The sequence below is a fragment of the Equus caballus genome, chromosome 11, assembly GCF_041296265.1.
Source record: "Equus caballus isolate H_3958 breed thoroughbred chromosome 11, TB-T2T, whole genome shotgun sequence".
Lineage (NCBI taxonomy): Eukaryota > Metazoa > Chordata > Mammalia > Perissodactyla > Equidae > Equus > Equus caballus.
In genome coordinates, this window is record NC_091694.1 from 36,495,420 (window position 1) to 36,511,515 (window position 16,096).

Genomic DNA, 16,096 nt, shown 5'->3' on the forward strand with positions numbered 1-16,096 from the left:
AGTCACATTCTACACTGAAGGGTCTCAAAGACCTTTTCTAAAACTGATCTGACTAATCTCTGTTGATAGAGACTAGATGATGGAAGATTCTGGTCCTCTAATTCTATGGCTTTATGGCTTATATTTAACTGTTTTAAAGTCCCTGAACCCACTGAGTAATAAGTGCTTTAATAACAGAAGAAACAGAAGAAATGCATAGTGACTGTACTGCTTATGACTCAATGGCTGATTTATAAATCTCACTTCACTTATTTTTCATTTGTTCTTGAAAGATTGTCCACCTTTTTCTTTGGAGAGCTGTTTTTCAGATTTTTCTCATTTCCAGGTACTTTAGTAGCTCTGTTTTCTTTGTCACATGCTATTGTGCAGGAATTGGTTAGTGATTGAAAGGAAGACTGAAAGTTTGAGGGCCAGAGACCCACAGAAACACATACGTACTTGGGTGAGGACGGCCTGCTAGCATCCATCGAGGATCATATGGGGCCTTTGTGGGAACAAACTCGATGATTCTGTCTATAGGATCCTTGGAGTTCAGGAGAGGAACTGAACTGTGCACACTCTAAAAGGAGATTGGGAGGGAAAGAGCACAGCTATCAGTGAACAACAGCCCTATACTCCAACTCAGCAACAAGTGTTACAAAGACAGCAGGGTCCACGTAAGGAATTACACCCATTAGTCCCAATCATCAGCTAGATGCATCCCAATTGCATGCCAAGCCCTGAGGAACATGCATGTCTCAAGTCTCACATAGGAGCCTGGCATAAAGTGGCACGTTCTGACTCGATTTCAGTGTGCCCAGGCTTTCTGGGAAGCTCCCCAGAAAGATGGAAGGCTATTACAAAGGAGAAAACCCACAATGAGGGGAGGCCTTAATATGCTGAGGTCTGAGCCCAGACAGGCCATGAAGGCCTCTGTGGCTGGAAAACATCAGAAAGGGCCTAACCAATGAAATCCAAAAGCATTTTAAAAGGTAAAAGATGGCTTTAAGAAAAAGGGAAATCAGCAGCTTTCAGAGGAATGTTTCGAAAAAAAAATTCCTCCCCATAAAGAGACCTCAAATACAGAGGAAGTGAGTTGTGGGGGAAAGGCGTGGTTCTGTGGGCTCTGTCAGTGCTGGGTAGGAAGGGCTCACCTTAGGCATGTAAGACAGCCAGTGCAGGACAGTGAAAACCCCTTCAAAGTCATCACAAACTTTGCTGTGGGTCACTCCATTGTTGTGCATGATCTGGATGCCTCCGAGCTGGTTATTGGAGGTATATACTTCCCGCCCAAGGACCTAGAGAAACAAGCAAGAAAAAAGACATTTGTCTTGACAGAAATAAAGGTAAAGTCTATTTTCTAATTCTCACTAAGATGGGTTCTTTTCTCCACAAGACAGTGATTCCAGCTTCCGTAGGTTGTTCTGAGGTGCTATCTGGACCTTCATCCTAAAAAGAAAACTTAGAAAACAAAAAAGGCTTTTAACAATTTGCAGTTTAAAAACCAGCAAGCCTCTCTCTTTCTCTACTAGCTGCCATAGATATGCGTGGGCTGCTTTGACTCTGAGCTGAAACCACAGTAGTGAGTGAGGCTGGGACCCTGAGACACAGGCAACCTCATCATCTGCAGGCCTGGCAGAGTTGCTGTGCATATACACAAAAGAGGTAACATGCTTGTCTTTTGATCATCTTTGGTGACAGGTCTCAGTTAAAGAAACCTGTGAAGTTTGGGTTCCTTGTTTTTTTTAAAGGATTACTTTTTCCCTTACATTTGGTTTTCAAAGCTGGTCCCTGCGTACAAACCCTAAGGCTGGCAAAATTCTGAAGCAACTCATGGTACATACACGAACCCTTGAGTCTAAAGTCCTCTTTGTGTGCTGAGCGCAGGGCAGTGATTTATACACAAGCCCACCTCTCCTCCATCCTTCCCTCACAAGGTTCCAGGGAATTCAGGGCCTCAATCCCTGGTGTACTGCTACAAGAGTTTAACCCTTGTGAGGTTGAAGGCATCTGCAATTGGAAACCACAAAGTTTCCTTTAAAGAAGAAAAAAGGAGAAGAAAATATTCTTGGACTTGGAGATTGTAGGGTTTCTTTTTCCTTTGAAGATTGGTTAATAATTTCGTTCAGGGAGGGAGGTTTTCTGACCCAGCAGATGGAAGCTGGGCAGCCTGATCACTGACTATTGCAAACTGCTGAGTGTGTAGTAATTGCCAGTCATCTAGGGTAGCCCTGGAGAGCTCTAAACAGTTGTAGAGCGCTTACTGTATTCTACCTTTTCTTTTCCATCCTCCCTCCTCCTTTAGAAAATAACTACAACACAAAGTTTCTTCCTTACTAACTTTTATTCACTTCCAGCCTCTGGGGAGAACCTAATAAATGAAAGACCAGCAAATTCTACCTGTATCATTCCCATTTTGCCCCTTCTTGTTAGGAGCTTTGAGAGGTTCCCCTGCCTGCTGGGTCAGCCCCTGCATCAAGACCTTCCAAAGGCTGCAGAAGTTAGTGACCAAAGTAATCACCTCAGTGTGACCTAGCTGGACTTGGTTCCATTTAACTTCAGCTAGCAAGGGCGGAAGAGACTCTTCTGAAAGGAATATGGAAAGCAAAATTGCTCTCGGATTACTGCTTTCCTTGATAAGGAAGTGCAGAGAACAGGTCTTTACAGGCAGCCCCGAGCTGAGCAACATGCCGGCAGATCCTTTGAAGGAGCCCCAGGAACAGGGGAGACCCTATCTGACCACTGGGCTCCCATCCTCCTCTCAGTCTGTCTTTAATCTCAGCCCAGGCACTGCGGCTCTTTTCTCATTCTCCTGCTGTCTCTTTCCATTTGCCCTCTCTCTGACTGATACACTGATCTCTCGGTCACTCGGCTTTCTGCTCCACTGAGTCCATATTACTAATAACACCTCCGCCACGGCCAGTTTACCTCATGAAGGCAGGAGCACATCATTACAAAATAAACTCATAACTTTGACATTCTAGCAAATACACGCCGTTTGTTATTTTTATGGCTTTAGTCTTTCTAACAGGCAGAGGGCATTACATACCTGTTTCATTTATATCTTTAAATGTGTGCACACATGCACACTCACACATGCATCAGCAAACAAAACAGAACAAAAAACCAAACCAAAACAAATATCCAAAGCAGTCAATTGATGGGGGACCGTGGCGGAGACAGAAACCCTGTCACTCAGGGAGGCCACGCTCTGATCTGGCTCTGGTTTTATGGATGTCATAAACCCGATGGCCCACATCTGGTCCTTCTGGGACAGACTGCCTCTGTGCCAGAAGCCATTCAGTGTGATCAGCAATATTTTTAATTATTAAAATAAAATTGGAAAGGGGGAAAAGAAATAAAAAGGAGACATTGCACTGACCCTGAATATCTGATATTCATAATCTATGCCAGGAGCCAAGAACTCCTTCCTGCCTAGGAGAGAGAGCTGGGGCCATTTTCTACTCAGAAACACTATTTTCTTTCCTATGAAACATTGTCTCTAGTACTTGATAATGTCCAATCACTTAGAATCTCACACCTCTCCAAAACCAGAAATAGACCAGTGAAGGACTAATCTTGGAAAAAAAGACCAAAGCCAACCAAGCGCTGCTCAGCTGTTCAAATACACCTTCCTCAGATGTCTTTGCCCCCTCATTTTAAAGAGGAAGACAGCATCCAGGCCCGGCTACTCCCAGAGGCTCTGTACTTGCCCATTCCACCCCATAATCTTACAAACTAATGGGAGACAAACCTGGAAGCAGTAAGAGTGTAATACCTTAGCACGTCTTCCCTTTACAAGCAGAAACTCAGGTTCTGATGCTTTGGCATTCTTCTGAAAAGGCAGCTGTATTTCTACATTTCTTCTCTTCTGAGTTCAGAAAGAAATCTAACCAGGGCTTACCACAACCAAGAACAATATTTCTGGGCTAAACAAATGTTTGTCACGTGAGAAGATTCATTTAATTTGGAAATTAAAGAGAAAAATTAAGGGCCGGCCCTGTGGCGCAGAGGTTAAGTGCGCACGTTCCGCTTTGGTGGCCTGGGGCTTGCAGGTTCGGATCCCGGGTGCGGACATGGCACCGCTTGGCAAGCCATGCTGTGGTAGGTGTCCCATATATAAAGTAGAGGAAGATGAGCACGGATGTTAGCTCAGGGCCAGACTTCCTGAGAAAAAAAGAGGAGGACTGGCAGCAGTTAGCTCAGAGCTAATCTTCCTCTAAACAAACAAACAAATAAATAAATAAATAAAATAAAGAGAAAAATTATAGGAGAGACTGAGTATCTAAATGGCTCTCTCTGACCAGCCTTATATTAGGAGGTGGGGGATGGGGGGGAAGGACACACAGATATGAAACCTGCTTCACTAACCACAAACAAATGCTAACAATCATAGCTACTTAACAATTGGTGAAGAGAAAGCAGTACCCTCTAGTTCATCTTCAATGACCGTATGTCTGGAGCATGAACCAGTAGAATGAGGGCGCACACAATAGCTCCTGATTTATAGGGGTCCTTGCTGACTCAAGTGGTTTTAATGATTTTAGAATACTTCACAATAAAAGCTCCAACCAAAGAAGGAGAATCTGAGCTAGGACAAAATCCATTCTGCCTAACTCTAAAATGATCATGCTGGAACAGTTATGCAAACCCTGATCAGCATCTAGGAAGGCAACGAAAAGAGCCCACATAATTAGCCCACTGTTTTATTCTTCAATATGTTGCCCTACCAACCTCCTACAGAAAAATTTGGGGTAAAGAACCCTCATCAGCATAATGTTTTCATGAAATAGGTGAGCTTCATTCATCAGTTTTTTCAACTTTGACATATGCATTTCTACAGAAGTCAAGTTGCCTGCCATGTTCCATTTCCCAAAATATTCCTCTCACATTTTCTATGGCATGATACAAACCTAATTTATCTGCCCAACAAGCATCAATAGCGATTTAAACACAGGAGCCATTTAAACAGAGGTGACTCTCCTGAGGCCCCACTTTGTTGCCCCCCCCAGGTCTAATTGGAGAAGCAGTACATGAAATATTAGGCACAGGCATCATCTGAGGGTCCCCTGCTGAAGAGTGCCCACACCAAGAGAACTGAATAAGGGCTGAGTCTGAGAGGGAACAGGATCTTCATCCACTCTCAATATAAACTTAAGCCTCATTCAGCACTTCATTCATTGCAGCTGGCAGACCTGAGAATTAGGGGCACCACATAAAAGCCAGTGATTAGCAGAGACAGAATTGTTAAAGGTTCCACCAAAGATGCTACATAGCCTTTAGAAATTGTGAGATACATAAGAAGTACAAATGAATGCAGTCATACATACATGCTAAGGCCTCTGCTGCTGTTGCTGCTTATCTAGAGAAACTGCAGACAGCTCAGGTTTACCATAGCTGACGGGCAATGAAAACAGTCTAATATACCGCCTGCTCTCTCCCTTAAATCCCCTTTTGGAGATCAAGATAAACACATTCTTCCTTTCCCCAGTGCTCCAGACGTTTGACTGAAGTGGCAGAGCATTGTGAGGTTTTGCGCAAATGAAATCACGGTGTAATACTGAATGAGTGTAGTATTTACTTGTCAGGATATTTGTCAGCACAGGCATTGAGATTTCCAAGTTTCACAGATGCAACTTAGTTCAATTTTTTAAAAAATTGCTTTTGTCCTAATATACATATTATGTTGGGGACCCTTACAGATTTACAGGCAAATATCTGCAATCACGTGTTGAGGATGTGAAAAATAACGATGCATATCAATGGAATAAAAAATGAAATCTAATGCTGTTTCCCCCCCTTAATTCAATCCTTCTTCCTTTAAACAATCCTTGGTGGGTCAGGGCAATGTTCTATTTTTAAAGAAGCAGGGAGTACAAAATTCCTCCTGCATCTAAGAATTAGGCTACACAAGCTGAGTCCTTGCTGCACTCCTCCTTCTCATTAGGATATTTCCATTCTCAAGAGGATATGAGGAGGAGTTTTGTAAATTTACTGAGCAATCGCCCTCACTGTACTTCATCAATTATTCTAGAAGTTAAAGTCACTCTAAGATCTGTCAGATTATTGATAAAGGTTTGGCTAAGGCAGAAAGAGAGATAAATATGAGAAAGAGTAAGTGGGAGCAGAGAAAAAGAGGTAAAATAGGGACAAAAGAAAGGAGAAAGGATGAGAGAGTGGAAAAGGGAGGGGGAGAAGAAAGAGGAAGGAGAAGGAAAAAATGCAATAGCTCATCTACTCAGTGCTGCTCACACCACCTCCCTGACCTGGGAGGACTACATTTTTAAAAGCTGACAAGTAATTCAATCTCCAATTAACAATTTTAAGTGGTGCAGCACATATTACTGTGTAAATGTTTCTCCAGGAATATATCCAAGGGTGAATGGAATCCAATGTCTAGGGAGACAGGATCAGTGCCTATGTGACCACGAATATTTGGGGGTTCCAATATACAGTCTTTTAATACAGACTCAGGGTTACAACTTCCTCTTCCCCCTTTATTTCCACTATTGTCACTGGTAACTGGAGTGCTGGTTGGCAGCTGGTAGACTAGGGTAGGGGTAGAGAAGGGGCACAGTGACACACTGCTGGCACAGGATGGAAAAGCCTCTGACTTGAGTCACAGTTGGATTCAAGACCATTCACTGCAAGACCAAAAATCTTTCTATAAGCAGCAAAATTATGAAGTGATCAGGTTTGCTGATGGATAAACTGGAGTAAAGGGACTGTGCCACTATGGTAGGAAAGATATTTAGCCAAAAAGAGCCTGAGATATAGGCCAGAAACAACACTGGATGACCTTTGTTTACTGAGATATAGAGAAGAGAGGCATGAGTTAGATGGGTGGCATGGGTGGTTTCCAGTTTTTGGCAATTATGGAAAAAGCTGCTATAGACATTCGTGTACAGGAGTTTGTGTGGATAGATATTTTCATTTCTCTTGGGTAAATACCTAGGGGTAGGATTGCTAAGTTGCATCGTAAAATGAATAACTAACTTTATTTAAAAAAAAAAAGCACACTTTTCCAAAGTGGCTGTACCATTTCCATCAATATGGATGAGAGTTCCAGTTGTTCTGCAACCTCATCAATACTCAGTATTATCAGTTAAAAAAACTTTTTCTATTTTAGTGGTATCTAACTGTGGTTTTAATTTGCATTTCTTTAATGACTAATGAAAAGCATCTTTTCATGTGCTTAATTACCATCCTTATATTTTCTTCAGTGAAATGTCTGTTTAAATTTTTTATCGGTTTTTTAAATTCCTGGGTTGTTTTCTTATTATTGAATCATGAGAATTCTTTATATATTCTGAATACCAACTGTTTATCAAATGTCTTCTAAAGATGGAAAATTTTAAAAAATCTGTTTTCCAGTCACCTCTCAGTGGTTTTTCTGAATATACGAGATGTGAAAAGCAGATGTCTATGTCACTGACTGCCTGTGCCCACCAGTGGCTAGGCACAGCCTTTGGTGAACGCTGGGTCCTGGCTTCTTGCAGAGTAGCACCAAACGATCATCTCTGCAGCCTTTTTGTTTGCGTTTTCTCGTTGACATTTGGTGGGGAGCAATTTTATTTTTTTCCCTTAGAAAAGCCTGTTCTTGTCTTTTAGCCGAAATTTTAAGCTCCATGAAAGCAGGAATCATCTTTGTATACTCACAGCATAAGAACAAAACTTTACACATAACAGGCATGCAATAAATAAATGCATGTGAATTGCCATAATTCTTAGTGCTCTATAAAAACGCAGCTTCGATTTATATCTTCAGCAAGTTGGACTACTATAAGCAAAAGAAATCTTTCGTATTAGTGTTATAATGTGTAGCAGTTTTCTTAAGCAAAATGAGTGTTTCAATTTTCCTACCCTGTTAGTTTTCTCTAGTGCAGACACTGGGATTTTCTTTCAAAATTCGTTACCTGGACTAGAATTAAGCTAGTAACTCCACATAATATGAAGTCATGTTACATTAGGGTTGCTCTACTGAGCTGCATAAACCTGCTTTATCTGTTGGAAAAGGCATACTTTATCAATGGGTTAGACAGAAATGAAGATATGTTACTTAAAACTTGATTATATGTTTCAATGGTCTTGACTTCTTGTATTTGCATCTTATGCTGTCGGTTAAATTTGGGTGGGGTTTCTTCCTTAATAACACTGATTTCTCAATTTCTCTTATGTGCGTATTATTTTACAGGGCTTAAATTTCAGACACTGAGACATTATTAAAATTAGGAACCAGTCAAGAATCAACCAGAGAAACCTGAAGCCTGGGCATGGTAATCTGTAGGTCAATAAACAGCTCTTAAAGCTTCTCCTTTCATAATTCAACACTCCTGACTGTGTACATTAGCTGATTAGACTGTGTGAAGACAGCCACTCTGAATGAGAGGAGGCAGAGCTAGATTTGAATCCATGCACAGGGGACATTTCCTAGAATGATGAACAGCCAGGAGTTAGCTTTCTAAACAGACTCATTTCCTGCGTCTTTATCATATTCACACAGCAGTCTGTTCTGAGCCAGGGCTGAGGTCTGTCTGCCTCCTAGAAAAGAGTGGAGTCCTTGCATTTCTAATCTACCAACGTGTGCAGTTCTTGCACTTTTAATTTATGAGTGTTTGGGGGGGACCTCTCTGACTTGGGAACATATTGGCTCGGTCTAATGCTTGGAGATTATTAAACTCGGAGCTATGCTCCACTATCAAGTCTACAGATCTTTTATTTAGAAGATATGGTGCTCTAAATGCACAAAGAGCTCCCTGTCACCTTCACATTAAAGCCCCTAGTGCCTGGTAAATGGAATTATATAGCTGTCATCTCCTTTCCCCAAAGTTTTAAGAGTACAATGGGCTCATTTTTTCACACTCCATCCCAGCTTCAGAACTAAGAGACCTACTTTGTATTGATTTAAGGTCTCAGAAATAAATAAACCTGCTTCACCGCTGTGATTCACAACAAATTCATGATACACTATTGCATGATATATTTCAAGCTCTTGCTCTGGCTCTCTTTTTCCTCTGGTGAGTGATGGGGGAGGTGGGAGGTAGTGGGGAGTTGCAAAGCTGACAGCCTGATGGTTATTGGAGATGGCTGCTGACTGCAAATCCAAGAACAGACACTGTTGGAGGAATATGGGTGTTTTTTTTGTTTTACTGGGGGGCAGGGATGAGAAGCTAATTTACTTGGGCTTCAGGTTGGGTTTGGGGGAGAAGAAAGGCTAAGGGGAAAAGTGAGGGGTAAATGGAATAGTAAAGCTTCAAGTGAACACTAATTTGGAAAGACAGAGCTATGAACATTTGTAGAAAGAGAGAAAGGTGAAGAGAATCCAGCACAAGAAGGTGTAACATACGAGTGACTGGAAAACGAAGAAGCTGAACTGCTCTGCCTAAGGGACCATGTTCACAGTCCTATGAGGGTGCTTAGCTTGAGTTCAGGGACCACGTTTTTTGTTGTTGTTGTTTTAAACTTTTTTTCCTGCTTTTTCTCCCCCAACCGCCCCCAGTACATAGTCGTATATTTTAGTTGTGGGTCCTTCTAGTTGTGGCACGTAGGACGCCACCTCAGCATGGCCTGATGAGTAGTGCCATGTCCGCACCCAGGATCCGAACCAGCGAAATCCTGGGCTGCCGAAGAGGAGCACGGGAACTTAACCCCTGGGGCTGGCCGCAGGGACCACATTTTATTAGAAGTAGAAAGTGCAGAGGCCCTACATGCCATAGAATGTGTGGAGTAGAGGCATTTCTTCATCCCAATACTCAGGAAGTATACAATCCTGGAGGCTGAAATGGACGCTCTGGAGACAGGGTAGAGATGTAATGGAGGTCCCCATGCATGAAGTGAGCCACTTCACACTGCTCACTGAGATGAGAAGATGACAATTCTAGCATTTTAGATTTGGTTTGCGTGCCCTCAGAGCTTTATGTACTCAGTCTACATTACCTTTACTGATTGCTGAAATAATTACCACAAAACCTTGGATCCAAAGAGTTTTAACTAGTCTCTATATATACAGCCCCAAAAAGACCTATCCTCCAAGCATGTATCAGGATCCTGACTTTCAACAAGGCAAGTGATGGGAAAGCAGGGGATACTCAGGCTCTAAAGCCTTGCATGACACTGTGCAGATGACCCTTAAGGTTCCACAGAGTACTTCACAGGGGTCCTAAGTTTTAGCTGTCTCTCTCGTAATCACTACTTATTTCATATTTTTAGCTGGCAAGAATGTTATTTATGAATCCAGTTTCTTTTCTGTCTTTGAATAGCATTTTTATCTTCATTATGTTTGTTCTTGAGACAAGGCCAGACTCTGAAAGCAAAAGTACATGGGAAAGTTTCTGGTCCCATTCAATTCTACATAGGTTAGACCATAAAACTGGGCGTCACTTTGTTAATTTTGGACACTACTTTTTAAGACACATTAGTCTGCCTTACAGAGAAACAGACTTTGGCCAAATACAAGGAAGAACTTTATACAGATGAAAGAGATTGGCTCAAAAAGTACTCAGCTCTCCTTCATTTGAGTTTTTCAAGCATAATGAACAAACATTTGGCAATGCTGTCACAGAGGAAATTCAAGCAATAGTTGGGTGGTTGGACTTTTGAGGACCCTTCCACTCCCGACAATTACAATTCTATGGCCACTTCTCGTGCTCATCAACAATGACACCACCACCACTACCACATTGCATTTATTTTTTCTGTAATATGGATAAGAAACGACATAAAATTTTTTTAAGTCATTATGCCTTATAATTCCCATTCCTAATCTCAGTAATATGTAATAATTTTACATATCACTAATATGCAATCTCACTAATATATAATACTCTCATATGTAGTAACTTTTTAAGATCCCCTCCCCCTCAATCTATCCTCTCCCTGCCTCAGCTTAACATGGTTCCCTGGCTACAAATCAATATACATCTTGATAGTATAACACAACACTAGAAATTAAAGAGAATTTAAGATTCAGAGATCCTCTGGTCTTCACCTTAAGGTAGGAAATGTATTTACAAAAAGGAAATTGAGGCCCAAATAGATTAAAGCCTAAAGTTGCTTTACCTGGTAAATGGTAGGCAGGAGAATAATCAAAAAAGTTTTTTGTTTGCTTCTTTTTTTTTCAATTTAAAGGTTTTGTAACTTCAAAAAGTTTGAGCACATTTAAAACAGGTTGTTAAACACGATAATTCCTAGGACCCAAGCAGGGTCTCCGAGCTTTCACTTCATCTAGAAGTTCTTGACTGAAACTTGCTATAGGTTCTCCTAAGTCATTAGTCTCTAAGCCATCATACCCATACTGGGCTCTCTTAGAAAGTCAGAGGCAACTTCTGTAATGGAGCTCTGAATAACAATCCCACCCTGCAAGATCTTCAAACCAGACAGCTCAGGATCAGGCTGCTGGCAGCTTACCATGACTCACTAATTGAGTCAAACATATCCGGTACAGTTTCTACCAAACTTGAGGAACATCAAACGAAAAAGAAACATAACAATGCAAAAAATGGTGCCAGGTTTGCCCATATTTTGTGTGTGGTGTGTGTGTGTGTAGAAGGGCTTGAAAACTAGGGAGATGTGCCCATTAAAATCTTTACTGAGAACTCATTCATAATGCTAAAGTGAGGCTTACTCAGAAAGCAAGCTCAAATGCCCTCTTTAGAATGGAGAGTGATCCCATCTGGAGCTACGGGAGTACAGGGACTGTCTATTGTGAAAATAGGTAGTTAGGGACTTTTAAAAATGCAAATTGCTGGACTGATCCTCAGAGTGATTATGGGCTATTGTATCAACAAGTCCTTAGGGACTCTTAAAGACAGATGACTGACACATATACTGCCCTATCAAGGACTGAACATGGTACCTCTCACATTAATGGCTTTCCAAAGTGCAGTGATTGTCTTTAGATAACATCTACTGGGAAAGTCAATACATGAATGTACTGCCACGGTGAGGACTGACATCTAACATTTTCTTAAAGGAATTTTTGCCTTCAAAAGATCAGAAAGTATAGAGAATGCTGTGTTTCTATTTCCCTTCCAGAGCCTGGATATGAGTTGCAATGAGAAAGGACCCTAAATGCATCTTACGGAAGAGGACAACAGTCCCAGTGATTTACCTATATTAACTCATTTAGTCCTCACAAGACCCTGGTAGATAGGTACTATTATTATTTCCGTTTTACAGTTAATGAAACTGACCTAGAAAGGTTAAATAAATTGCCCAAGATCACACAACTAGTAAGTTGTAGAGCCAGGAATTAAACCTGGGCAGTTGGCTCTAGAGTCCACGCTCTGAACGATTCCACTTCTAAGTTATGTGAAAGTTACAAGGCTGCCTCACAGCAAGAGCTAAGTAATCTCTCCTTCCCTTCTTGAGCCTCCATGACTCTCACGTTGTGTGTCAGAGTCATGGGTGAGTATGGAGAACATATAGTGCAGGTCCCTGGTGCCACAGGCTCATGGGAGGAAATCTGATACTGTACCCAATAGCATCAGCAACAACTTCACATTCCATATTAAAAATACATACAAATAAAAATACGTATTTGGAAACTGAGATCCAGACAGAGACTTACACCAAGTCTCAAAAGCAAGATTAGCAGAATTAGCCCCTTACACGCCCCACATTTAACCCTAGCCACACCCATCATATAACTTCTTTTTTCTTGGCAGATTCAGTGGAAATAGGGGCCTGATCTTGCTAAGGTGGATGAGATTATGGGATTTCTTTTTTCCTAAAACAGAAGCAGAAGTTTTAAAATGTATATTACAAGGAAGTCACATATCACCTCCCGAGTGAGTCTGTAACCCTTTTATCAATCCACCAGCACATGCCTCTCCTCCACAGACAGTTACTGTCCAGAGGACAAGCCATAAACTGCAAATTCTGATTTCTCTGTGTGCAAAGAGGGCTCTCACCAAGTTTGGGGCAATGGACCCAAGAACCATGCGGGTCTAGCCTACACATCAGTGTTCTTCTACAATACTAGGTCCTCCTTCCAGCCTAGCTACCACCTGACATTCTGTTAAACATATTAAATGGAAACAGAGAGGAGGAATGATGGGGGAGGAGAAGTAAATCTGAAACTTACTGCGAAGTCCAGTGGCACCTTGACTTAAGAGTTTATGACTCTACAAATTATCTTAGCCCCTTAAGGGTTTATCGTACCAGACCCCCAAGCACACAGATTACTGCCTTTGCCAGGCCAGCAAGACTCCCTTTAAGCAGGGTAGTTTGTCACATCCATCAGGTCTGCCCTTTCCACTTAGTAAGGCATTTTGAGGACTCTGCCACCCATAGCCTACAGATCAAGGAGCCAGGAACCTATGATCTACTACCTTGAGAGACAGGAAATAGCAGGCCTTAGAAGCTTCTTTTATTTATGTCATCATTCTCATGGCATTTGGACTAAAAGGAAAATGACCAGGCTACCTTCTCTTCTCAGGTCTTGTGGACACAAAGCACAGGGGATTGAGCCCATCTTAAATAAAACCTGAGGACATGGAAGTTCATGTTTTGAGAGTGATCTAGTTTCTGTTAGTGGAACTAATAAGTCACCTTACCTCTTACTATTTTAGTCTTCCCACCTGTAAAGTGGCCCTGACACTACTAGCCTAGCCCAGAAAGTAGCAAGCAGCCAGACAGATGTTCCTGATTTTAAGTTTCAAATACAATCATCCAGACTGCCTCTAATCACCAGCCCATTGCCTTTAGTTCAAATGTCAGGTCTGCTTCTGCAATACTCAAGAAAAGCCAGATACTGTATCTCTTCTCAACTTGGTAATACTTAAACCACTGAAAATAAAAAATAGGAAACCACTGGAATATTTATGTGCAGGTTACTACCATTGGCTATAGAAAGAAATTCTTAAAAGGAAGAGTCTTTGGAAGCAAAAGGTAGGAAGGTCTAAACTAATTAAAAACAGTTCAGCTAATGACAGGCAACATCACGTGTGCGCTGAGATGGAGTGTAGCCATAAAAGCTTGATGCATACATGCAATGTATTAAGTTGGGAACGTGTCTCTCTCCAGCTTCATATCTATTAAAGGAACAATTTACATGTTGCTGCATTACAGGAGTAGGATATGTGGAGTGTCAACCCTTTTCTTCAAATCGAACCATGTTAAGTCAAATCAGAGATGGGGTTTGGGGGAGTGGGGCGGGAAGGAGAAAAGCAGGTAGAAAGAAGTTTTTTAAAAATCTCTGCCTCAGCAAAACTTTTCATTAAAATTTTAGACAAATGATCCCTGTGTCCTTCTCCCTTGCTGCCTGGGGCTCCATGCTATTTCTATGCAAATAACAACCTCGTGGTTTATATCTTATTATTTCCACCGGAGCTGCAGCGACATGACCTGAGACGTGTAAGGGGGCGGGGGGTGGGGGGAGTTGGAGAGGAGAGAGAAAGAGAGAGAGAAAGAGAGATGGAGAGGGAGAAGGGGAGAGAGAGATGGAGTGGGTGTTCACTCAAGTGTGAAAAAATATTGTCAGGAGTGAGCGTCAAGAACAAAAAAAAATTGCAGGGATAACGTGTTTATTTCAGCCCCCCATCTCCACCCCCCACCCACCCCCCTTGCAAACCGGCACCTTTTAAAATTCATTGGGCATCAGGCGATCATGCACAATCCATCTGCTTTCACTTTATCATTTGCATTTCATGCCTCCTGGCTTTTGATGTGCTGATACTTTGATGCAGTCAGGAGACGCGCATTATCATTATTTCAATTTTCAAAGGGGTCAACGGGATCGGCACTTGCACACACAGATTTTTTTTTCCCTACAACCTCTGCACACCCGTTCCTTTCTTATTCTTCACCCCAATGTTTAACATAAAGAATGAAGACTCAAAAAGGTGGGGGTCAAACGTTTACAGTCTAAAAGCTTGCATATACTGCCTACGTTTCCACTTTATGCAGGTACACACATACTAGAAGCAAAATGGTCAAGGCTTAAGGAGGCTCTACAGTGTTTCAGACACACACAAAGACTTTCTCACACATGGACACTCAGGGAGGCACAAAGACAGAGAAAGAGAAGGATCTAGAGGGCACAGACACAAAGAGACAGAGAGACCAGCACTCACACAGGAAGAGACGTGCACTCACAGTGACCTGCACACACTCACAGTATGCAAGACAGAGATCCCATAGAGAAAAAGGCAAACAGAGATGTAGAAAGACACCAGGACACACAAAGACAGAACATGCACAAGGAGCGAGTCGGAGGAAGCAATCTGAGCATGTAGCTCCCTGTATAATTTCCTTTTTCATACCTGATAGGCAAAGGGGCATACAGGATTCTTAATGAATTTGCATGAAATTGGGTATCTTCCAGCAATATTATACTTAAGAGGCACTGACATGAAGATAGTGAAACAGGCAGAGCAGGATTAGGTAACCTCTATAACTGATCACTCCCTTCAGCTACAAATGATCATGTCTTTCTGAAGATGAGCATTGTTTCGCAAGTTACAGCTGCAGCTTTACTTGCCTTTTCCCTGCAACTAGACTTCTCTCCCTCTTTTTTTTCCCCAAAGATTTTATTTTTCCTTTTTCTCCCCAAAGCCCCCCGGTACATAGATGTATATTTTTAGTTGTGGGTCCTTCTAGTTGTGGCATGTGGGATGCTGCCTCAGTATGGTTTGATGAGCAGTGCCATGTCTGTGCCCAGGATCCGAACTGGCAGAACCCTAGGTCGCCGAAGCCGAGCGCGCAAACTTAACCACTCGGCCAGGGGGCCGGCCCCCTAGACTTCTCGTTTAACAAGCAGCCCTGTAGGCTAGGAAGAAGGTGAACATAATGAATTTGATCAGAACAATTCAACCAGATTTTAAGGGAAAAAATCTCCAATGCTTTCTTTATGGCAATAAATAAAATTCAACTACTAAGGTTTTAGGTAAAAAACAAAAAAACCAGCAGCAGCAGCAACAACAAAACCTTTGTTTTTTGTAATATTCTTTGCATACAACATAGTATCAGGGAGAAAATAAGAAACTCACTGTAACAAGATACATTTCAGAAATTAGCTCTTTGTCCAGGTACGGGAACATTATGGAAATACAGGTGTCTTCTTTAAATTGTATCCTCACAGACAGTGGTACCTACAATTATCTTCAACATTCATCAA

The 16,096-nt window shown here is 41.8% G+C and overlaps 1 protein-coding gene across 17 annotated transcripts in view; it reads right to left on the minus strand.

Moving 5' to 3' along the window:
- Nucleotides 1-16,096, minus strand: part of ACACA (acetyl-CoA carboxylase alpha) — a 271,880-nt gene that overhangs the window by 42,429 nt on the left and 213,355 nt on the right. For all 17 annotated transcript variants that reach the window (XM_070227563.1, XM_023652967.2, XM_070227569.1 and 14 more), the window contains 2 exons: nucleotides 1,134-1,277; nucleotides 439-559 (listed from right to left, as the gene is read on the minus strand). In XM_070227563.1, coding sequence (XP_070083664.1) covers nucleotides 439-559; nucleotides 1,134-1,277 — 265 coding nt within the window. The remainder of the gene's footprint in view (nucleotides 1-438; nucleotides 560-1,133; nucleotides 1,278-16,096) is intronic.